Source organism: Haliotis rufescens, unplaced genomic scaffold (genome assembly GCF_023055435.1).
Source record: "Haliotis rufescens isolate VD_foot unplaced genomic scaffold, xgHalRufe1.0.p SCAF_15, whole genome shotgun sequence".
Taxonomy (NCBI): Eukaryota; Metazoa; Mollusca; class Gastropoda; order Lepetellida; family Haliotidae; genus Haliotis; species Haliotis rufescens.
In genome coordinates, this window is record NW_025963835.1 from 16,182,526 (window position 1) to 16,208,378 (window position 25,853).

General features: G+C 41.3%; 1 protein-coding gene across 1 annotated transcript; it reads left to right on the forward strand.

Annotated features, from left to right (window-relative positions):
- The first annotated feature begins 1,612 nt into the window (after nucleotides 1–1,612).
- On the forward strand, nucleotides 1,613–24,777 carry LOC124138708 (ribosomal protein S6 kinase-related protein-like). The gene is made up of 14 exons (XM_046505522.2): nucleotides 1,613–1,804; nucleotides 3,132–3,335; nucleotides 4,143–4,226; nucleotides 5,427–5,495; nucleotides 6,430–6,502; nucleotides 8,658–8,765; nucleotides 12,308–12,348; nucleotides 12,597–12,624; nucleotides 13,404–13,493; nucleotides 14,936–15,024; nucleotides 17,160–17,270; nucleotides 17,931–18,032; nucleotides 19,454–19,555; nucleotides 21,007–24,777. The coding sequence occupies exons 1-14, from the start codon at nucleotides 1,745–1,747 to the stop codon at nucleotides 21,064–21,066; spliced, it is 1,221 nt and encodes a 406-aa protein (XP_046361478.2). The 5' UTR covers nucleotides 1,613–1,744; the 3' UTR covers nucleotides 21,067–24,777.
- Nucleotides 24,778–25,853: the final 1,076 nt, after the last annotated feature.

The window sequence follows — 25,853 nt, forward strand, 5'->3', positions numbered from 1 at the left end:
CGGTGCCGTTTTGTTGAATTGCCGTTTTAGCTATAACCCCTTTCCAACTATGGGTCTGAGATTATGAGTGTATCTTTTGACTCGGGGTGTTTCTATTTAGATCCGCGCGTAAGAAATATACAGGCGACAATAAGGATCGAGTGGTCCGGCTCGCTGACTGGGTTCATTGTGCATGTCATCACATCCCAAATGGCTGGATCGATTTGTTTGACGTCACTTGTTACTTAATTTTCTGGTCCAGTCTCAATTACATGCAGACCATCGGCAAGTATAGATGGAATATTGTCGAGTGAGTCGTAGTCTGTCATACAGACCCTGAAACACACATATCCTATACAGCCCAGGCACGTCTATAATGTTTGGAAAGTCTAGATTACTGCAGTGAAGAAAGTCTCTGGGCTCCTTTTTATTATATTTTATAACTATAATTTAACAACTGTTTTTTTCTGTACAATATGTTCATTTCAGAGACTAGATGTAAGTCTAAGTGTGTCGTAAAACAACAAACAATGAGTCACAATAGAATTATATTGTAAAACCTGATCAATACATAATTATATTTTTGGGACTATATGTTAATCTAAACGACTCCGTGACATTCCAGTAATTTACAACAATGTCACCACGCCAAAAACCTATGATTGTGGGTTCGAATCCCTGTTCGCCCTGATTATGTTTCTAGGTTTGTCAGCACTATACCCGTGCTTGTAGGTTTCACCGGTGGTAAGGTCTGAGACCTGAATCACTTCGGACTTTCCTTCCACATAAAGCTGACACGCCGCGTTAAGATGGAATACTGTTAAAAACGGCGTTACACCCAACTCACTACCTCGTTCGCCTCGCATTTTCCCGTGGCAAGGGAGTCTTTTACAGTCAGTTAACTCCCTTGCCTCGGGAGGATGCTCGACTCGCCGAGGACCCGAGTTCGATTCCTTCCGCATAAAGCTCATTTGTGGTGTCTCCAGCTGTGATGTAACTGGAATGTTGTGGTAACCGACATAAAACAGTATCCAAACTTGGTATTTACATCTGAGTTTTCAAATTCAGGAGCTGGAATATTAATTGAAGCGTTGTAAAATTCACTTAATTCTTTAAAGTCGTCATGTTAAATATAGCACCGTGTAACGAAAAGTTTGTCACACAATCAGCCTCGTTCCATAGTACATTGTTGCTGGGCCTTTTTTTAATCGAATGAACCATTTTGTAAGCATTTTGGCCTTTGTAGGGCTTGCATTTTGTGTTCATTTACATAGCCGGAACATATCTCATCCATCTTTTGCAAACACCCAATAACATGTTTCCGAGTGAAACATTCAGACCTTATCGGGCGTTTACGGAAATATACTTAAACGGGAACTTGCGATAACATTCGAGGCAAACTTGATCCCACAGGCATGTCCGACTTACAAAGTTACTGTACATTCACACCGATAACCACAATATGTTGAAATATTATTTTCTTTAAAAAAAGATATATACACCTAAATTAGGCACTTCTGGGTCATTCTGATAAGATGTATGTCTATATGAAACTAATTATCTAAATCCGTTCTGGATAAATATCTCAAGTTGATGTATTTTGTTTATCGAGTAGTATGACCTTCCGGAACAGGAAAAGCGGCAATATCAATGGATGACATGAAATTTGATCATAAAGACCTTTCATGTCAACAAAATGGATATTGTCATCTAAATCTCGTGTAGATGTTTACAAAGGCATTTTGTGAAAAATGCCACATTGGATATGGGAAACAGTCACGATAAAGCGCCGCTAAGGAAAGCTGTATCCGTACCGGACACCCAGGTAAATGTCAACATTTTCTGTCACCGGTTGATATTTGGGGGATTGTCACAATGTGTATCCTGTTATGTTTTAACAGAATATGTGTTTTTTGTTCTGTTTAATGTATCAAGAGATTATCACACTTTAACCTGGAAGGGTAACGTTTTGCACATTGTCTAATTCAGGGTAGAAATAGTTTGTATAAATTCACGGACCTACACCTACCCGTGGTCTCAACCACACCTTCGAGCTTTACAATGGAACATACACTTTGTAGAGTTAGGTTTTCCTACATACATGTATCATACTCTATAACAGTATGTGAAAATAAACTTGTGAATCCTGCAAGAAATCTTTGTTCTGGCATTAAGATGAAAATTTAGCAAAAACTGCTGTTGGCCATGCAATGAACAGGTCGTCTCGGAGTCAGTATACTTTGTCTGAGTGGGGTATTCATGTTAAACTGTGGCATGGCATCTCAGTGGGCTAGCACTATAAAATCACCATAAGTACAAGCACAAGCAGCCAGACACTTACACGTCCCTGAACTTTGGTGTATAAGTGCAACAATCTTGAACACTACGTTAAACCCCATTGTATCTTAGACAATGTGAGATTCAGGTTAGAATTTATCTTCAGCAATCCATAGAAATTAGCAAATGCTCGTCCTTCTGTGCGAGTAAATATTTCAGTTGTATAAATTCATCTCTAATCATTTTGAATAAGTTGTGCAGGATAATTGCAAACCTTATATACGATTTTTCATATCTTGTGTGTTATCAGTGATACAAACAATATACAAGTCACTCACATCATCATGATTATCAAGCATACGTTGCAACTGTCTGTAAAATAACAGAAAGTGTGCTTGTGCAGCACATCTCGAAACAAGAGTTTTAAAGGAAGGTAATAATATTTATTCTTTTTGTTGTGAGCAATGTAAGCAACTCATTACTGTTGCTCTAATGTCAAAGTTACTCAATATATAAGTCAGAAAATGATATATTTGTAAAAAAAAATATTTCACAAAATTTATTTACAGAAAATGGCAATAATAGCTGGGAACATAAAACTTTCTAAAATTTAAAAGGGCAAGTGAAAGTAATGCAGGATGAGTACAAAATGATATCTGCACAAATATAATGTACTTACAGGACAAGTTAGGTTAAAGATTTTTTTCAAGACCTTCCATGATCCATAGTCTATAGAATGTGGGGTGAAGAGATATGCTGACATCTGTCGTAAGATATAGACATATACTCCTTGTATTAGAGGGTAAGTCAACAGTATCCATACGTTTTTGTTGTCCATTTTGGTCCTCATTATTTTCTATTCTACAATTCTACAGAGCTTATCAGCCAATGCATCATTTGTGAGAGAGAAGTCCCGTAGTTCCAACCGCCTGTTTCGCATTGGTTCATCTCGAGACGTACGGCGGGTTCATGCACCACGCCGAGAAGAGCCCCCTCACCTGTGGGGGGTGCCCCTGACTGAAGCCCTTTTCTTGCCAGACTTCCCCGTCAGAAGAGACCTGGAAGAACAAGAATTTGAGGTAAAATTATTAAAAGAGAAACCATTAATTCATTGTCTGAGTGACGGTTGTTAGTTTGGTGTTTAATGCCCCAATCGGTAATATTCCAACTGTGTGATGACGGCCTGTAAATAATCAAGTGTGGACCAGACAATCCAGTGATTGACATCATCTATGCAATTGGCAACCATGTTGAAAATAATATTTATGAGCAGTACATGGCAAAATGTTTTCAAAATGGTGTGAAATTTGGTTTTTCGTTCATTAGTTTTGGGATTAACACATTTCCTTTTTGCACTATCTTACCTATTTTCAAGCCTCCCCTGAAGGTGCAAGATTGAGGAAACTGAACTTTGGCATATATATGTATATTTCTCCTTTTTGTGACATGTTTCGTTCAGATCTAGAGAATTTAGTGTTGTCCTTTGTATTATTTGGGGGCACGGGTGGCTCAGTCATCTAAGGCGCCGCGATTTGCTGTGCAGAGTTGTGTTCCTTGGGCACGCCAGAAACCTATCATATGATTGTGGTTTGGAATCCTGGTTCACCCCGATTATGTTTTTAGGTTTGTCAGCACCATGCTCGTGGGTTTCAGCGAAGTGGTAACGTCTAAGACCTGCATCACTTAGGGCTTTTCTCCCACATTAAGCTGACACGCTGTGATATAACTGGAATACTGTTAAAAGCGGCGTTAAACCCAACTCACTCGCTCCTTGGTATTATTTAATGTATTGTTGCAGAAAATATTTGAATATTAATGTGCTTGTTGACATTTGAAACCGTTGACTTCATGTCCAGGTAAGCTACAGTGCTTGTGCTTGTGTCTAGGTGATAGACATCATTGCGAGGGGAGCCTATGGCAATGTCCTCAAGGCACAGCGAGAAGATGAGAAGAAATTTTATGCAGTCAAGGTACGTAGATTTAAGGTTGACAAAGATGGCATGTGTCTGATTAAATCTTTCTCAAAATATATGAAACAATTGAGGCTTAAAAATTCTTCTTGCTTTGTGCTTTTTTGTGTATATTTTATAAATGTTGGTATGTTCAGGTACACAAGACTAATGTGATGGCCACATAGGTCTCTTTAATAGGATGAAATGTTAGCAAGTAAGCAGCTTCAGATGGCAAATTGACTCCAGTTGATGGTGCTGTGTAGCTCATGATGTGTAGCTCTTGATGTGATGTGTAGCTCATGATGTAGTGACGTGTAGCTCATGACGCAGTGACGTGTAGCTAATGTAGTGATGTGTAGCTCATGATGTAGTGATGTGTAGCTAATGTAGTGATGTGTAGCTCATGATGTAGTGATGTGTAGCTCATGACGCAGTGATGTGTAGCTCATGATGTATTGACGTGTAGCTCATGATGTAGTGACATGTAGCTCATGATGTAGTGACATGTAGCTCATGATGCAGTGATGTGTAGCTCGTGATGTAGTGACATGAAGCTCATGACGCAGTGATGTGTAGCTTATGATGTAGTGACATGTAGCTCATGATGTAGTGATGTGTAGCTCATGATGCAGTGATGTGTAGCTCATCATGTAGTGATGTGTAGCTCATGACGAAGTGACATGAAGCTCATGACGCAGTGATGTGTAGCTCATGATGTAGTGATGTGTAGCTCATGATGCACTGACATGAAGCTCATGACGCAGTGATGTGTAGCTCATGATGTAGTGATGTGTAGCTTATGATGTAGTGACATGTAGCTCATGATGTAGTGACGAGTAGCTCATGATGTAGTGACATGAAGCTCATGAGGCAGTGATGTGTAGCTCATGATGTAGTGATGTGTAGCTCATGATGCACTGACATGTAGCTCATGATGCAGTGAAGTGTAGCTCATGATGTAGTGATGTGTAGCTTATGATGTAGTGACATGTAGCTCATGACGCAGTGATGTGTAGCTCATGATGTAGTGATGTGTAGCTCATGATGTAGTGAAGTGTAGCTCATGATGATGTAGACGTGTAGCTCATGATGTAGTGACGTGTAGCTCATGATGCAGTGAAGTGTAGCTCATGATGTAGTGATGTGTAGCTCATGATGTAGTGACGTGTAGCTCATAATGCAGTGACATGTAGCTTATGATGGAACTTGGTGCTCCAGGTGCTAGAGAAGAAGCAGATCATCGGGGAGAGTGCAATACAGCAGTGTAAAGATGAGGCAGCAATACAGGTGGGCGATTTACAGCCACTGGTGGCAGCCAGGGTTTAAAAAAATATTGTTTGTACCCAAATAAAAAGAGATTGCTATGTTTTTGTAAAAAAGAAATCCGTTAAAGTTTTTGATATGATACTGACATTTAAGTTTGCATATTTACAGAAATGTTGTCAGTTTCTACCGGGGTCAATGTGTTTGTGACCTGTGAAGATCTGGTGTAGAATAGGTCTTCAGCAACCCATGTTTGCCGTAAGAGGCGACTTACAGGATCGGGTGGTCAGACTCGCTGATTTGATTGATGCATCCCAATTGTGTAGATTGATGCTCAAGATGTCAATCACTGGGTTGTCTGGTCCAGACTTGGTTATTTACAGACTGCTGTTGACAAGAAAAATAAAACAAAAAAAGTTATGGTGAGGAAGAATCATAAGTACCTTAAAGCCAAAATAACAAACCAATTCGAAACAAGAACCACTTATTTTTGAAGAACTAAAAAATGTTTCTCTTGCCGTAAGAGGCGACTAACGGGATCGGGTGGTCAGGCTCGCTAGTTGAACCATGTCATCGATCCCAATTGCGTGGATCGATGCTCATGATATCAATTACTGGATTGTCTGGTCTAGACTCGAATATTTACAGACTGCGTCATATAGCTGGAATATTGCTGAGTGCAACACAAAACCAACCAACCAACTTTTCTTTTCTGTGGCCAGGGTCCTTTGAACGTAGATATCTGCCGCAACACTGTTTGGATGTTGCCAGATATGCACAAAGGCATTAAAGAAAATCCTATTTTTCACTTGACTATAATTACTCGGTTGGTGGGTATTGCAGCACACAGAAGTCCAAATGCGGGTGTTCTTTGACTCGATTTGAGTAGTATATATAGCAGTAGAAGGGACAAGTGCAGTTATTCTTGAGATAACCATGTGTGACATTCTTGTTTCAGTCCATGCTCGGTGATCATCCATTCATCGTTAAACTTAATGAATACTGGCAATCCAAGAAATACTTGTATATAGGTAAGACAACATTCAGCCTTTAAATTTCATTTTTTAAAGACTAGTCCAGAGGAAATGTCATTTTACTAACCCTAAGTGTTTGTAGCTAGTCCTGCATGAACAAGACAAAACATTTGATACGTTTATATTTTCTGTCAGTTTTAGGTAGTTCCGAGTTGTTGATAAAGTGAAGCATTGAGAACAAGTTCAGAATTATAGCCCTCAATTGCTACAAATCTATGAGGACTACCGTCATTGGATGGGTTTTTTGTCCTCTGCGAAGTTTAGTTGTCGGAAGCCAGCAGACTCAGTGTTCCCGCTGGCGTTTGAAACTGCCAGTCCACCACGACTGGCAACTCTAAAAATTACCAGTCACCCCTAATTTTTGTCAGTTCCAACTTTCAACAAATGAAAAAACGCATGAAAATCACCTGGTTTTAATTCTTTCCACTCTCTTTTTGTATAATATTTCAAGACTAAATCACTGCAAATATATATTTAACCTTGAAGCAAAGCGAAATGCTATTTAATAGCACTAAAAACAGACAAGGGGAACCAAGAAGTCAACTGACAACTTGACTTTGTTCGAAATATATACTTATTTGAGTAACGTCAATGTTTTGTTCAACAACACAGATTTCTAAGATGCTATTTTGCCGGTCCACAGGGACGGGCAGTAACGTGAATTACCGGTCCAAGCTTAATTTTACCGGTAAAAAACTGGTAATTACCGGTAAATGGGAACACTGAGACTAGCATGAATTTTGAATATTGCATGAACATTGAAGATTCTTTAAGATGCATGTTCTATGGCCAAGAACAAGATTCTAGACGCCCAGCTTTTCCATACTAGGAAGATAGAGGGGCCCTGCCTACTTCTGTTTTCAGAATACTTAATGCCATTGTGGATTCGGGATTTTCAGAATTGGGCCTAAGTAACCTGTGATTACACTGAGAGCCAACTAACCTAGGGTTTAGGGGATCTTACAGGTGGTCTGTGACTTACATGGTTTGTAGCCAGACATCTTCCCTAGGCAAGGGAGTTGACTGACTCTAAAAGTCCAGTTTCCACCCTTGCTGAAATAGGCTGGAATTTCTGGGCTCGATTGTGACGCAGTCAGTGACTATTACGATATATGTCCCTCCTATTCCCCTCTTGTTAGCCAATCAGATTCCACCTCTCATATCACTTCATGTGTTTCAAACTAAATGGCGGCACCCAGTCAAGACAATCTGATCGATGATCAAGATCTGTATTGTAATAAAGTGTAAAGTGTTTCAAGTCACTTGAGCACCTTGATTAAAACATGAAAAGATTCGGAAAACATCTGTCGACACCCAGTTGATGGTACACATCTTTTTTAAATCCTTCGGTCGACTCTAATCTGCACTTTGAAATCCATGTTGTTTACGTACCGGATTACTCCAAAATTCCAGCCAAGGTCGGCAAGGGTGGAAACTGGACTTTTTAGTCAGTTAACACCCTTGCCTGGGAAGATGTCCTTAGATGGCTTAGACCCTCACCTATGTATTTAGTAGTTTTTTTTGTATTGTCTCACTTCTTTACAAGCCAGTGACAAGCCACAGACCGTCGTCATATAGCTGGAATATTGCTGATTGGTCTTCAAAAACACTCACTCACTCAACTTTTGTTTGTGTGTTGTTTAACACCGCACACAATATTCCAGCTATAGGACAGTAGTCTGAAAGTAATCATAAGTGTCAGTCTATGCAATTGGGATACGATGACATTCATCAACCATGTCAGCGACCCTGACCACCCGATCCCGTTTGTCACTGCTTATAACAAGCTTAAGCTTGTACCCCGATCATGCCGATGGCATGGATAGTTGCTCACAATATCGGTCACTGGATTGTCTGGTCCAGACTTGATTATTTACAGGTTGCCGTCATATTGTTGCGTGTGGCATTAAACAACAAACACACAATATTGAAGCAGGGAGGGTCTTATTCTCAAATCAATTTGACCAAGTGTTCTTGTAAATTGCAGAAAGAGAAATTAGTCCAGTACATTATCTCACCATTTATGTGATGACCAAACCCATTTGACCAACAAGCTCTCTTTCAGCCATGTCAACAGTGGGACTTTTTCACCAATTTTGTCATGTAATGTCTGTTACCAATACAAGACTAATATATATTGTTTCCTTTCCAGTGCTAGATTACGTCCCTCATGGTGACCTGTTCTCTCTGTGGACGTTCCACACCATGTTTCCAGAGAGGCTGGTCAGAGTGTACATTGCCGAGATGTCCATGGTACTGGGTGAGTACAGCTTTGGAATCCTTTCTGAAAATATGGATTGTTGATTTTATAAGAGATAGATATGTTGAAATTAAAAACAGTTGGTCTTATTGGCATTTTTCTCAAGCTTGTCATTCTAACATGTTCTTGTCTGTGCTGTCCTCAAGCTTGTTGTTCCAACATGTTCTTGTCTGTGCTGTCCTCAAGCTTGTTGTTCCAACATGTTCTTGTCCGTGCTGTCCTCAAGCTTGTCATTCTAACATATTCTTGTCCGTGCTGTCCTCAAGCTTGTCGTTCTAACATGTTCTTGTCTGTGCTGTCCTCAAGCTTGTCATTCTAACATGTTCTTGTCTGTGCTGTCCTCAACCTTGTTGTTCCAACATGTTCTTGTCTGTGCTGTCCTCAAGCTTGTCGTTCTAACAAATTCTTGTCTATACTGTCCTCAAGCTTGTCGTTATAACGTGTTCTTGTCTATTCTGTCCTCAAGCTTGTCGTTCTAACATGTTATTGTCTATACTGTCCTCAAGCTTGTCGTTCCAACATGTTCTTGTCCGTGCTGTCCTCAAGCTTGCAGTTCTAACATGTTATTGTCTATACTGTCCTAAGGCTTGCAGTTCTAACATGTTATTGTCTATACTGTCCTAAGGCTTGCAGTTCTAACATGTTCTTGTCTGTGCTGTCCTCAAGCTTGTCATTCTAACATGTTCTTGTCTATACTGTCCTCAAGCTTGTCATTCCAACATGTTCTTGTCTATACTGTCCTCAAGCTTGTCATTCTAACATGTTCTTGTCTATACTGTCTTCAAGCTTGTCATTCTAACATGTTCTTGTCTATACTGTCCTCAAGCTTGTCATTCCAACATGTTCTTGTCCGTGCTGTCCTCAAGCTTGTCATTCCAACATGTTCTTGTCCGTGCTGTCCTCAAGCTTGTCATTCCAACATTTTCTTGTCTATGCTGTCCTTAAGCTTGTCGTTATAACATGTTCTTGTCTGTGCTGTCCTCAAGCTTGTCGTTCCAACATGTTCTTGCCTGTGCTGTCCTCAAGCTTGTCGTTCCAACATGTTCTTGTCTATACTGTCCTCAAGCTTGTCGTTCCAACATGTTCTTGTCTATACTGTCTTCAAGCTTGTCGTTCCAACATGTTCTTGTCTGTGCTGTCATCAAGCTTGTGGTTATAACATGTTCTTGTCTATACTGTCCTCAAGCTTGTCATTCCAACATGTTCTTGTCCGTGCTGTCCTCAAGCTTGTCATTCCAACATGTTCTTGTCCGTGCTGTCCTCAAGCTTGTCGTTCCAACATTTTCTTGTCTATACTGTCCTCAAGCTTGTCGTTCCAACATGTTCTTGTCTGTGCTGTCCTCAAGCTTGTCGTTCCAACATGTTCTTGTCTGTGCTGTCCTCAAGCTTGTCGTTCCAAGCTGTTCTTGTCTATACTGTCTTCAAGCTTGTCGTTCCAACATGTTCTTGTCCGTGCTGTCCTCAAGCTTGTCATTCTAACATATTCTTGTCTGTGCTGTCCTCAAGCTTGTCGTTCCAACATGTTCTTGTCCGTGCTGTCCTTAAGCTTGTCATTCTAACATATTCTTGTCTGTGCTGTCCTCAAGCTTGTCGTTCCAACATGTTCTTGTCTGTGCTGTTCTCAAGCTTGTCATTCTAACATGTTCTTGTCTATACTGTCCTCAAGCTTGTCATTCCAACATGTTCTTGTCCGTGCTGTCCTCAAACTTGTCATTCCAACATATTCTTGTCCGTGCTGTCCTCAAGCTTGTCATTCCAACATGTTCTTGTCCGTGCTGTCCTCAAGCTTGTCGTTCCAACATTTTCTTGTCTATACTGTCCTCAAGCTTGTCGTTATAACATGTTCTTGTCTGTGCTGTCCTCAAGCTTGTCATTCTACCATATTCTTGTCTGTGCTGTCCTCAAGCTTGTCGTTCCAACATGTTCTTGTCTGTGCTGTTCTCAAGCTTGTCATTCTAACATGTTCTTATCTATACTGTCCTCAAGCTTGTCATTCCAACATGTTCTTGTCCGTGCTGTCCTCAAGCTTGTCGTTCCAACATGTTCTTGTCTATACTGTCCTCAAGCTTGTCGTTCCAACATGTTCTTGTCCGTGCTGTCCTCAAGCTTGTCATTCTAACATATTCTTGTCTGTGCTGTCCTCAAGCTTGTCGTTCCAACATGTTCTTGTCCGTGCTGTCCTCAAGCTTGTTGTTCCAACATGTTCTTGTCTGTGCTGTCCTCAAGCTTGTCATTCTAACATATTCTTGTCTGTGCTGTCCTCAAGCTTGTCGTTCCAACATGTTCTTGTCCGTGCTGTCCTCAAGCTTGTCGTTCCAACATATTCTTGTCTGTGCTGTCCTCAAGCTTGTCGTTCCAACATGTTCTTGTCCGTGCTGTCCTCAAGCTTGTCATTCTAACATATTCTTGTCTGTGCTGTCCTCAAGCTTGTCGTTCCAACATGTTCTTGTCTATACTGTCCTCAAGCTTGTCGTTCCAACATGTTCTTGTCCGTGCTGTCCTCAAGCTTGTCATTCTAACATATTCTTGTCTGTGCTGTCCTCAAGCTTGTCGTTCCAACATGTTCTTGTCCGTGCTGTCCTCAAGCTTGTCATTCCAACATGTTCTTGTCCGTGCTGTCCTCAAGCTTGTCGTTCCAACATGTTCTTATCTATACTGTCCTCAAGCTTGTCATTCCAACATGTTCTTGTCCGTGCTGTCCTCAAGCTTGTCGTTCCAACATGTTCTTGTCTATACTGTCCTCAAGCTTGTCGTTCCAACATGTTCTTGTCCGTGCTGTCCTCAAGCTTGTCGTTCCAACATGTTCTTGTCCGTGCTGTCCTCAAGCTTGTCGTTCCAACATGTTCTTGTCTGTGCTGTCCTCAAGCTTGTCATTCTAACATATTCTTGTCTGTGCTGTCCTCAAGCTTGTCGTTCCAACATGTTCTTGTCCGTGCTGTCCTCAAGCTTGTGGTTCTAACATGTTCTTGTCCGTGCTGTCCTCAAGCTTGTGGTTCTAACATGTTCCATAAGCATGTGCAATCTTACATCACTTGTGTTAGAATACTGTGTTCAATATTTCTTTACATTTCATTGACCCACACGTGGTAGCCGGGGACCTCCATTTTTTATCCCCTGATCCCCTGATGAATGAGTGAGTGAGTTGGGTTAACGTCACTTTGAACAATATTCCAGTTATATCACGGCATTTCAGTTTGATGTGGGAGGAAAGCCCGAAATGATGCAGGTCTTAGACGTTTACCACTTTGAAACCCACGAGCACGGGTATGGTGCTGAAAAACCTCAAAACATAATTGGGGCAAACAGGGTTTCGAATCCACAATCATAGGTTTCTGGCAACTCCACACAGCAAATTGCAGCGCATTAGACGACAGAGCCATCCATGCCCCCTGGCCAGACCGGAGTAATAGATTTTTATAAGATTGTATGAAAACTTATTGTCCTGATATGACTAAAACACTGTTCAATGTGATATTACCACCTAAAACAATATGACCACTTGACCATCCTCTTCATAACACTAAACAATCTTCTTTTTTCAGACTACCTTCATAATTCAGGTGTTATTTTTAGGGATTTAAAGGTGAGATCCTTTCTGTTTTATTACAGTATGTAAATAGTTCTTGAAAATATTTATGTTAATGACTTTATGGTCAGACATTTTGCCTAAAATATACTAGAAAAATATTTCCAAAATGATTTTTGTGAAATAACCATTATTCATCCAATAAATTATCTTATCTTTGTTGATGACCATGTGTTGATGGTATCACTTCAGTGCATTTTTTTATATCCAATACCATTTACAACTTGTATTTGTGTTATTTACAGATGGAAAATATCCTTTTTGATCCCAAAGGTAGGAATTAAGCTATCAGTCATTGAAGATTTATTTCTTGTTCAGGGCCCTGTTCCACAAAGCAATTGTAAAGCTAAGACGATCCTAACTCCCATACTTCTATATGGACTTACGATAGTTGTAGCACTAAGGTCGCTATGCTTGTTCAGGGCCCTGTTCCAAAACTGGAATTGTAGAGCTAAGACGATCATATCTCCCTTACTTCTATATAGACTTACACGTGTCGTAGCACTAAGGTCGCTATGCTTGTTCAGGGCCCTGTCCCACAGAGCAATTGTAGAGCTAAGACGATCATATCTCTCTTACTTCTATATAGACTTACGATAGTCGTAGCACTAAGGTCGCTATGTGGAACGGGGCCCTGACCATGTCTCTTGCATGTCATAGGACATAGTTGGCCACGAAGAGATGCTATCTTGAGTGACCTGTATGTTTTGTCCATATTTGGGTCCTTATCTTAATCATTTTCAAAAAAGAAATTAAGAAATAAGGAACGATTTCCTGATCGAGTACTAGTTTCCATTTCTGTATCTTAACAATCAGCAAAAAATAGCCTTCCTCTATGCTGCCACACGTATTACAAGCCCAGGAGCGAGCAGTGGCAGTGGACAAATAACTCATCTGTTGAGGGATTCTGTTTAAATAAAATCATTTTACTCTCCTGAATTGTGATTACACAGAATGACATTATTTGAATAGTTTGAATTCTACTAGTACTAGCCCCTGTATACCTTTAACTTAAGAAACATTGTCAATGCAATCTGTATGCTCTGTTTCAGGCCACATACAGCTCATAGATTTTGGGCTATCCAAATGGCTGCAGAAAGGTGACAGAACGAGAACGATATGTGGGACTCTGCAATATATGGGTGAGAATCTGTATACTGTATAGCCGAATAGGGGTCACTCTTGTACAGTCTGAGTCTGTGCAGAACATCATTGTCTTCCAGGGTCCAAACGGGGGCTCAGTTGGTCCAGTCATCTTAGGTGCCACAAACCGCTGTGCAGAGATGTGTTTCTTGTGCATGCCAGAAAAATATGATTGTGGGTTTGAATCCTGGTTAGCTCTGAAGATGTTTCTAGGTTTGTCAGCACCACGCCCGTGCTTGTGGGTTTCACCAAAGTGGTAAACATGGTTAGTGTCCAGTGTTAAAGCCTCATGACACTAAACATGTTTACAGTGTTGAAGTCTCATGACACTTAACATGCTTACAGTGTTGAAGTCTCATGACACTTAACATTTTTACAGTGTTGAAGTCTCCTGGCACTTAACATGTTTACAGTGTTGAAGTCTCATGACACTAAACATGTTTACAGTGTTGAAGTCTCATGACACTTAACAAGTTTACAGTGTTGAAGTCGCATGACACTAAACATGTTTACAGTGTTGAAGTCTCATGACACTTAACATGTTTATAGTGTTGAAGTCTCATGACACTAAACATGTTTACAGTGTTGAAGTCTCATGACACTAAACATGTTTACAGTGTTGAAGTCTCATGACACTAAACACGTTTATAGTGTTGAAGTCTCATGATACTTAACACATTTACAGTGTTGAAGTCTCATGACACTTAACATGTTTACAGTGTTGAAGTCTCATGACACTAAACATGTTTACAGTGTTGAAGTCTCATGACACTAAACATGTTTACAGTGTTGAAGTCTCATGACACTAAGCATGTTTATAGTGTTGAAGTCTTATGACACTAAACATGTTTATAGTGTTGAAGTCTCATGACATTTAACATGTTTATAGTGTTGAAGTCTCATGACACTAAACATGTTTACAGTGTTGAAGTCTCATGACACTAAACACGTTTACAGTGTTGAAGTCTCATGACACTAAACATGTTTACAGTGTTGAAGTCTCATGACACTAAACATGTTTATAGTGTTGAAGTCTTATGACACTAAACATGTTTATAGTGTTGAAGTCTAATGACACTAAACATGTTTATAGTGTTGAAGTCTCATGACACGTACTATGTTTACAGTGTTGAAGTCTCATGACACTGAACATGTTTATAGTGTTGAAGTCTCATGACACTTAACATGTTTACAGCTATAGAAACAGTTTAAGCCCTTGTAATGATAACATATAGCAAAACCCTTAAAAATGGCAGACTTCTACTAGTCCTTATGGTACCGTAACTATTGGGGTTTGGCAAGGACTATAGGACTAGTGCCAATTTTTAATGCTGGTTTACAGTGTCCAGTGTTGAAGTATCATGACACTATGGAAAACATTAATAATTTAAATACAGTGTATAAGATACATACTGACTTTCTGTTCTTATTGTTTCCCCAGCACCTGAAGTGTTGAGTGCCTACCCATACGGGCACCAGGCTGACTGGTGGTCTATGGGGATCCTCATGTACGTCATGATGACAGGCAAGGTAGGTAACTCTGTTTCTCTTGACTCGATGCTACTTGCCCAACAACACATTGGATGACATGGAGTCCATTGTTATTTTATGAAAGGTATCTTAGCTAGAAGGTTGCCTGGGGATCCTCATGTGTGTCATGATGACAGGCAAGGTAGGTAACTCTGTAGCTCCTGACTCGATGCTACTTGCCCAACAACACATTGGATGAAATAGAGTCCATTGTTATTTTATGAGAGGTTTCTCGGCTAGAAGGTTGCCTGGGGATCCTCATGTGCGTCATGATGACAGGCAAGGTAGGTAACTCTGTAGCTGTTGACTCGATGCTACTTTCCCAACAACAACTTGGATGAAATGGAGTCCATTGTTATTTTATGAGAGGTTTCTCGGCTAGAAGGTTGCCTGGGGATCCTCATGTGCGTCATGATGACAGGCAAGGTAGGTAACTCTTTAGCTCTTGAGTCGATGCTACTTGCCCATCAACACATTGGATGACATGGAGTCCATTGTTATTTTATGAAAGGTATCTTAGCTAGAAGGTTGCCTGGGGATCCTCATGTGTGTCATGATGACAGGCAAGGTAGGTAACTCTGTAGCTCCTGACTCGATGCTACTTGCCCAACAACACATTGGATGACATGGTTGTTATTTTATGAGAGGTTTCTCAGCTAGAAGGTTGCCTGGGGATCCTCATGTGCGTCATGATGACAGGCAAGGTAGGTAACTCTTTAGCTCTTGACTCGATGCTACTTGCCCAACAACACATTGGATGAAATGGAGTCCATTGTTATTTTATGAGAGGTTTCTCGGCTAGAAGGTTGCCTGGGGATCCTCATGTGCGTCATGATGACAGGCAAGGTAGGTAACTCTGTAGCTGTTGACTTGATGCTACTTTCCCAACAACAACTTGGATGACATGGAGTCCATTGTTATTTTATGAAAGGTATCTTAGCTAGAAGGTTGCCTGGGGATTCTCATGTGTGTCATGATGACAGGCAAGGTAGGTAACTCTTTAGCTCTTGACTCGATGCTACTTGCCCAACAGCACATTGGATGAAATGGAGTCCATTGTTATTTTATGAGAGGTTTCTCAGCTAGAAGGTTGCCTGGGGATCCTCATGTGCGTCATGATGACAGGCAAGGTAGGTAACTCTGTAGCTGTTGACTCGATGCTACTTTCCCAACAACAACTTGGATGACATGGAGTCCATTGTTATTTTATGAAAGGTATCTTACCTAGAAGGTTGCCTGGGGATTCTCATGTGTGTCATGATGACAGGCAAGGTAGGTAACTCTATAGCTCTTGACTCGATGCTACTTGCCCAACAACACATTGGATGACATGGAGTCCATTGTTATTTTATGAGAGGTTTCTCGGCTAGAAGGTTGCCTGGGGATCCTCATGTGTGTCATGATGACAGGCAAGGTAGGTAACTCTGTAGCTCTTGACTCTCTCATTGGATGTAGATATTTAGAGTGAAACACAAAAGTAGCTGGTGATGGCTTGGGCAGATTCACACCAGTGTTCACTTTTCACACTGACATGATGGATATCCTGTTGTTTAGGTAAGTGGTTCTATCCCCTGACCTCGTCATACCAAAAGACCCATAGAAGGTACTTGTTGTTACTGGAATTCGGCATTAAGGGGCTAAAACAAGGTCTGGTCAACAGCAATGTAATGGATCTGAGTGGGGTATCCATGTACAACTGTAGCTAGTATCTCACTGGGCTAGCACTATAAAGCCTACATAAGTCCTATACAAGCAGACATATGCACACGTGCATGCACGTCGCAATATAAGTGCAATCATCTTGACTTAAACCCCATTTCACCTAACCTCACCAACCTGTGATGATCTGGGGTAGAACAGGTCTTCAGCTACCCATCCTTGCCGTAAAAGGCAACTAACGGGATTGGGAGGTCAGACTCGCTGACTTGGTTGATGCATGTCATCGTATCCCAATTGCGTGGACCGATGCTCATGATGTCAATCACTGGATTATCTGGTCCAGATTCGCTTTTTTACAGTTTGCCATCATATAGCTGGAATATTGCTGAGTGTGGCGTTAAACAACAAATAAACAAAACAAACAACCTAGCCTCACCATTGTTGTCCATCTACATGAATGACTGCACTTTTGCCAGTATCCAGTGGAGGCGGCCAGGGACCACAGGAGGATGGCGGAGAAGGTCTACGAGTGTGACTTCCTCATGCCGGAGAGTATCGGGAATGATGCTCAGGACATCGTACATAGAGTAGGTTTACTTTGTAGCAGGGATGCAGATGGCCCAGTCTTCTTAGGCTCCGTAATTTGCTGTGCAGAGTTGCGCCCTTAGGCATGCCAGTAACCAATGATCTTGGGTTTGAATCCCGGTTCATTGTTTCTTGGTTTGGTACCCATACCCTGGTGTGTTGTTGGTTTCAAGGGGTCATTGTGGAATATGTGGCTCTGATCCATTAAAACAGGTGTTGACATCATAATCTATAATGGTTTTATGTAATAATATAGACACAAGGCAAATTGAACATGTCAAACTATGTTAGCTACAATAATGTTGGGAGGTTGATGCATGTCATCGATCTCAATTACGTGGATCGATGCCCATGATATTAATCACTGGATTGTCTGGTCCAGACTCGATTATTTTACAGACCGCCGTCATATAGCTGGAATATTGCTGAGTGCGGCGTTAAACAACAACCAACCAACCAACCATCCAACAAAAGGAGACATCTGATTAGGTTTGGATGAACCAATTCCGGGTTTTCCCATTCTATTTTTAGTAACTCAAGTCAATACTGTAACTTATCAGACCTGAGTCAATATTGGTTTCTGTCGAATGACATGTGACCGCTTGTCGGCCAATGGACATGGTAGAAATCTTTGCATGATATAATAATGGTGATTGTTGCAGCTGTTGACAAAGGCACCGCAGCGGAGAATAGTAGCTCTGTCAACTTTACAGGAGATGGACTTCTTTAAAAATATCAACTTTACTGATCTTATTGAGAAGAAAGTAAGTGAATGTGTTGGATTGTGACAGTGCTTGTGATGGAAATGTTTTTTCATGGGTTTCAGAAGTAGGCGTGGTTTATTGATTAACACTAAGTTAATTAGTTGAAGGTTGACATGGCACAACGGGGAGGGGTAGCCTTGTGGTTAAAGTGTTTGCTTGTCATGTCAAAGACCTAGGTTCAATTCCTGGATGCAATGTGTCAAGCCTATTTTGGGTCTACCCAGCCACAATGCATCTTCCCGAGGCAAGGGAGTTAACTGTAAAAGTCCAGTTTCCACCCTTGCTGAACCTGGCTGGAAATATGGAGTTATATTTTGGCTGGACTAACGAAAATGTTGTAACGAAATCGACATTCGGTACATTTATGAAAATTTCGGTCGATTGCAAGATTTGCAGAGCATGTGTTCCTTTAACTGGGCGTAAACAGATGTTTTCCAAATATTTTCATGTTTTTAATACATGCTCAATTGATTTGATGTCCTTCGCGAGGTAAGACCAGATTTTATTACAAAAAAACCTTGATTATCGATGAGATTGTCTTGACTGGGTGCTGCCATTTTGTTTGAAACAAATGCAAGTGTTAGAAGAGGTGGAATCTGATTGGTCAATAGGAGAAACATAGAAGGAACACAATATGGACATAACTTGTAATAACCACTGGTGGTGCTACGAATGAGCCACGAAATTCCAGCCTAGTTTGGCAAGGGTGGAAACTGGACTTTTACAGTCAGTTAACTCCCTTGCCTCAGGAAGATGGCCCAATGTGACTGGAATAATGATCTGCAGGGGTCTACCCACAAACGATTGATCTTTGTGACTATTTGTTTTGGCACACCAACCCTATTGCGTTTGACAGTACATTTAGTCGCATTCCATGTCACACATCTGCAAGAAACTTTCCCAAACCACTCTGTCCAAGTGGTGGATAAATCTGCTGGCTTTGTAATGTTGGCCATGTGTTATGATATGCATCAGTAGTCTAAGAAAGAGGGAAATATCTCCACGCCACAACCAAATCTATGATTTCATATATGTCGCAAGTCTTTCGTATTGTTTTATGGTATTAAAGTTTTCATTCTGAAACATTACAGACTACCTCCCTTAACAGAAATAGGATACCGTATTTGCCATGATAAGTGCCCTGTATGCAAATGGTATGATAAAAAATTGACAAACGGGGGCCCACCATGAGTTAAATCTGTTTTAAGAGATCGAACTATGGTATAATGGCAATTATATACTCCTTCTGTAAAAGATAATCTGCAATATATTGACTGTAACATCAATTTTCGGTTCTATATTTGGCGCTGTTACAGAATAGTCTAGACGTTGGTCAGGAGGCGCTTATTGGAGTAGGGCACTTAGTACAATGTGTGTTTTTCTATGTTACATTGGTTTGGTACAAGCATTGCCTGTTGCAGCTCTCCCCTATGGATGTAGTCCCGCCGGAGTTTTTCCCTATGACAGGGATGAGCTGGGCACCCCACTTAGCTGAGAAGGAGATGGAGGAGGAATTTACAGGGGTAAGTTTGGGAGGAGTTTGTTGGATATGTTGAAAGAGTTAGCTGGGATATGTGGGAGAAACAAGCTGGGATATGTGGGAGGAGTTGGCTGTGTATGTGGGAGGAGTTGGGTGGAGCAAGCTGGGATATGTGGGAGGAGTTTGCTGTGTATGTGGGAGGAGTTGGGTGGAGCAAGCTGGGGTATGTGGGAGGAGTTGGGTGGAGCAAGCTTGGATATGTGGGAGGAGTTGGTTGTGTATGTGGGAGGAGTTGGGTGGAGCAAGCTGGGATATGTGGGAGGAGTTGGATGTGTATGTGGGAGGAGTTGGGTGGTGCAAGCTGGGATATGTGGGAGGAGTTGGCTGTGTATGTGGGAGGAGTTAGACGGAGCAAGCTGGGATATGTGGGAGGAGTTGGTTGTGTATGTGGGAGGAGTTGGGTGGAGCAAGCTTGGGTATGTGGGAGGAGTTGGTTGGGCATGTGGGTTGAGCAAGCTGGGATATGTGGGAGGAGTTGGTAAGGTATGTGGGAGGAGTTAGTTGGGTATGTGGGAGGAGTTAGCAGGGCTGTGTGGGGTGAGCTGTCTTGGATATTCTGAAAGTTAGCTGGGATATGTGGGTGGAATGGGTTTTTGGGAGGATCAAGGTGGGCAAAGTGGCTTAGGATATGTGGGAGGAGCGAGCTTGGATATGTGGGAGGAGCTAGCTGGTATATGCAGGTTAAGCAGGATGAAATATGTGGGTGGTGTGGGCTTGGATATGTAGGAGGAGGTACCTTAGATGTGTGGGAGCTGGTTAGAATATGTGGGAGTAGCTTTCTGGGACATGTTGGATGAAGTATCTGAGGATATGTAGGAGGAGCTACCTTAGAGGTAGTTAGAGGAGTTAGCTTGGATATGTGGGAGGAGTTAGTATGGATATGTGGGAGGAGTGGGTTGGGCATGTGGAAGGAGCTAGCTAGTATATGTGGGTGGAGTTAGCTGGGAGGAGTGGGTTTGGGTATGTGGAAGGAGCTAGCTAGTATATGTGGGTGGAATTAGCTTGGATATGTGGGTGGAGTTAGCTGGGATATGTGGGTGGAGTTAGCTGGGATATGTGGGTGAGTTAGCTGGGATATGTGAGTGGAATTAGCTGGGATATGTGGGTGGAGTTAGCTGGGATATGTGGGAAGAGTTAGCTGGGATATGTGGGTGGAGTTAGCTGGGATATGTGGGAGGAGTTTGTTGGGTATGTGAGAGGAGTTAGCTGGGATATGTGGGTGGAGTTAGCTGGGATATGTGGGAGGAGTTTGTTGGGTTTGTGAGAGGAGTTAGCTAGGATATGTTGGAGGAGTGGGATAGATATGTGGAAGGGGCTAGCTAGTATATGTGGGTGGAGTGGGTTGTGTATTTGGGTGGAGTTACCTAGTATATGTGGAGTGTCTGAACAGCTTGACTGTCATGTCAACCATGTTGAAATAATTTTCTCTTCCAGTTTGATGGCCAGAATGTCCAATGGAATCTCCCAGAAGGAGCGACGCCAGTGTTTGTATGAGACAGTCAGTTTAGTCCAGATGTGTGTGAGTGAGTGAGTGTGTGGCTGTGTTTAATTCAACCCGGGACTTCTAAGTATTATTCATCTGTTACCTGTGTGCGAAACAATTCAACTGGGAAGGAAGCACACAGATGTAAATAAGTGTATTTACAGAAAGACAGCATTGTCAAGTCATATTGTGTGCTGCATGTTACAGTTTTCATGGGAATGCAGTTGTTTCATTTCTGCTGGAGATTCCATGGTAAGGATGGCGACTCATCATGTGTATGTCAGCACTTCTATTTCTGCCTGGACACCCAGAGAAACTGACCATACTGTAGATCCATGGTCAAGGTGGTCACCGACATTCTGAACTTCACCTGGCACATGGTGCCTCTGTGTACTGCTCATTTGTGACTTCTCTGACCTGGATGTGATCTTGGGGCAGCGTGGACGAAACACCAAGAGAAACTGACCTTGCTGTAGATCCATGGTCAAGGTGGTCACAGACAGTCTGAACTTTGCCTGGCACAAGGTGCCTCTGTGTACTGCTAATATGTGATCTGGATGTGATTTCTGGGAGGACAGACAACAGTGAACCCGACCAACTACAAAACACTGCAGAGGACACTCAGTCTGACAAGGAAGCTTTAACACTGATCGATAAATCTCATCCGTAATCTTCATCAATCCCCTATATGTAGAGTAAGATGGTGACTTCAACAGGGAGCCCACATGGGTCAGAGTCGGAGTCATACCAACTCGTGCATGTTGAGGGAATTATGATTCCATTGTCATTCAAATACAAATCTACATGTATATTTTTATCCTCTTCCAGAGTCACCTGGCATTACCATTCAACCAAAATGTATATAAAGTTGACCTTGTATCACCAGATTAATCTGCCTCAATGACTTACTGTTACGGTTGTTATCTACAGCACCTGGCATTATCTGCTTCTTGGTTAGTTAGTGTGTTCATGACATGTATAATGGTTGCAGCTGATTGGTGTAAAAGGCTTGTTAATGACTATCGTAAATAATCGCATAAAATTGAGATCCTTTATTCTAATATGATACCTCTCTGCATGAAGATCTGAAGACGCCTCCATTGAAGGTGAACTTTCTTATCAACCCATCAGCATCAAGGCTTATAAATTCTTGGTTACAAATGTGTAAAGCATTTAGACAAGCGTATCAATTTTCAGTACCGGTATCTAAAACTTACACATATTCTTGGGTCGCCTAGTAATTAAAGGGTTCCCTCATCACCCGAACTCCCAGGTTCGATTCTCTACATGGGTACAGTGTGTGAAGCCCATTTTGGGTGTCACCCACCATGATATTGGCGGAATATTGCTAAATGCGGCATAAAATCATACTCACTCTCTCACTCACATATCAAGGGACTTCCGATTGCCAAGAAACAAACAAATGTTATACACTGGCACCAGGGCATCCACATCCTAAAGGCAGAGCGAACAAAGGAATATATGTAGTCTCTTTTCATTTGTAACAGCTGACATTTCCAAATTGAGGTGGTAGAGAATTGAAGACAAATTGTTTTGAAAAGCTGACATCTGACTGACTCAAGAACCCACACATCCTTCATTTGGTTGGACGGTCAAAGTTAAGGGTTGATCTGATGCTTGGTGTAAACAGATCTTGCTGCAGACAGGTATCATAATGTAAGAGCCCTGACACGTTTAACAATTATATATACTGATGGAAACAAGAAAGGGACCCATTTGTTGGACATGATTTCTGTGTTAGACCAAAGATGACCAAAGAATTTTTGACAGCTCTGTGACACACCAGGGCCCACTTGCACAAAGCGATCTTAGCGCTAAGACTAGCGTAAGCCTATGTTAAAGTATGGGAGTTACAATCATCTTAGCACTAAGATCGCTTTGTGCAAGTGGGCCCTGATACACACATTCCATTGTGTGTCATGTTGATATTGTGCTGTGTTTATTCACAACAGTAAACTCTGCCAAAATTATATATGTAACTTTATTTCTTTCCTTCAGTTTAATTTCAATTAATGACTAATGATAATGTTTCATTTATTCCTCGTATTGTCCGTAATTGTAACGTTTTTTACCTCAAATATATCAAGCTTGGATGTTATGTCATTGTATAAAAGAAGGAACACATTTGAACTGACACAGCTTGAGTGTCTTGTTACGAGGAGAAATCTTGGATACCGTATAGCATCAATGGTAATACGACCCCTGCCTACAAGGCTTAAGAAAATAAAAGAATTGGTTCACAGGCTATGACTTTTGAAAATATAGTGCGGGTGGGCAGTGTTTTTTTGCTTGTTCAAACTAGTATGTAACCAAATAAACAGTTGTGTACCATCAACCTGGGAAAGGGCCTCTCTACATAAACAAGCATGCAAACTCCTATTGCTGCCATGACCCTCACACAAGATGTGCAGTAAAGCAGTGCGCATGTGAAGGGAAGTAACTGCATGCCCCATTGGATCACCTTGTTTTTGAGAATTAGAAATTTGATTTATTTTTTAAAATTGAAATAAAACAAAACGCGCACCAGACTTCATGATGATGCAGGCGGTGCCTGAGAACCAAGACTATTATTTTTTTCAGCCTAGTGCGACCCCCCTGTAGATTATTTTACACCTCTTCATCCTTGGTACCAAAAAGTACATTGCAGGCAGAGATATTAGGTACCTACCTGTCTTCTGATATGTTTGGGGGCATGGGTACCTCGGTCATCTATGGCAATGGGGACACAATTTGCTGTGCAGAGTTGCCTCCCTTAGATTTGCAAGGATCCTAATGTGTTTGAATTCCAGACTTGCCCAAATTATATTCTTGGAATGGTCAGACCAGTAAGTCAATACTTGGCTCCGTGATGTAACCAACTGCATTGAATGGCACAGTTCAACATCCTTTTTGTCAGAATGGAGCGTTGTTTGTAATGGTGGGATGTCAGGTGTTATGTTTTGTTGATTCTTCATTGGATGAGCTCAGGCATGTGTAGTTTGTTTGTTCATGGAGGTAAAATACCCAGGGATAATTGAAATACCTAGGCAGCATTATACATATCCTGCTCGGATTGAAACATGGGGCATTGTGTTGTCAGTTGATTCATCATTCACATGTGGGGCAGTCGGGTAGCCTAGTGGTTAAAGCGTTCGCTCATCATGCCAAAGACCTGGGTTCGATTCCCCTAAAGGGTGCAATGTGTGAAGCTCATTTCTGGTGTCCCCGCCATGATATTGCTGGAATACTGCTAAAAGCGGCGTAAAACCATACACACTCACTCACTCATTCACATGTAAAATAATTATGTTTAGTCAGTTCCTAGTCTCTGAATGTGACGAGTACAAGTTTTTGTTTTTAAGCTTTTCGAAGAAAATGAACAGCCGCAAGATGATTAGTTGACATTTGTGAATGACTTTGAAAATCTTCAGACAAGAAGATTAGAAATCAACACGATATTAATTATGGAGTTATTTAATTACGTGGTTAAATTGGTACATTACAAGGGTAATAACCAGTATATCATGTGTGGGTTCAGTAGGGCAGGGGATAGTGTGGTGGCTTGCCATGGATGCGATCTGAGTTCCATTCTGACCTTCGTTTGTGACGTCCTTGTCAATCTCATTAAAATCAGATCTTAGTTCTCGCTACCGCTAAACAAAGATCTGAGGACATCCCATGAGGGGTCACGTCAGAATGACCTTTCATCCGACCAATCAGAGCATCGCTTACCAGATTATGAAAGTGACAGTCGGAATGTGATGCAACCTCGAAAACTTTAACTCAGAACGATAGTTACGGGTTTAACGACTGAATCCATACAATCTAGACCATCTATTAGCCATTCCAGAATGTTCTTTTGTTCAGGTTTCAAATTTGTAATCGAGAATTTGTCAAAATATGTTTCTAAGCGTAGTCGCCAATTTGAAATTAGTGCCGTAAAGCACGAGAAAGCTGCCTTCTGATTGGTTATTCCATTGGTCGGTCAAAGTTCGCGCAAGGTCGGTCTGACGTGACCCATAATGGGATGTCCTCAGATCTTTGTTTAGTGGTAGAGAGAACTGAGGTCTGATTTTAATGAGATTGCGTCCTTGTTTACTTCTGATCTCACAGACAACAGTTAGTCCTCAGTTACACAGACAATACAATCACATGATGAATTTCTTCACCTGTCTCATACAGTTATTTTTCAAACTGGTTAATGCTGTTATATTCAAGCCAGAAGTTATATTTTGAAGAAAAATGTCAAAAGACATCTCTTACAATGCTTTGTTGATAGCTTAAAAGGTTTTGCTAATTGAAAGTAAATCATCTTACCTGTATCCAGATATAATCTCCAGTCTTATTATGGCAATTGTTCCGAACCACATATTTCCCACGAGTTGATTTTTTCAGAATTATTTTTTCATAGTCTATTACAAACGTGTCTTTCCTCTCAGGGACACAAGTTGTCTCAGCTGCCACAATTTGCTTAGCGGAGTTACATCACTTTAAACCTGTTATCATTGGCTTAAATCCCACAAAAACCTATAATGCCAGATTTATGCTCATAATGTTCACAGTTGATAATGACAGATCATGTAACAAGTTTGGATTATTGCTCACATTCCTGACGGCTGGTTGATCTGACCTAGGCTTCTTCAGTGGGAATCTCACAGAGTTATTTTCAAATCACCGTTCTCCATGATAATGTTTCCAGGTTTGTCAACACCATACCCATGCTTGTGGGTTTCACCAAAGTGGTGAACATCTACCACCTGCATCACTTCGGTCTTTTCTCCCACATAAAGCTGATACA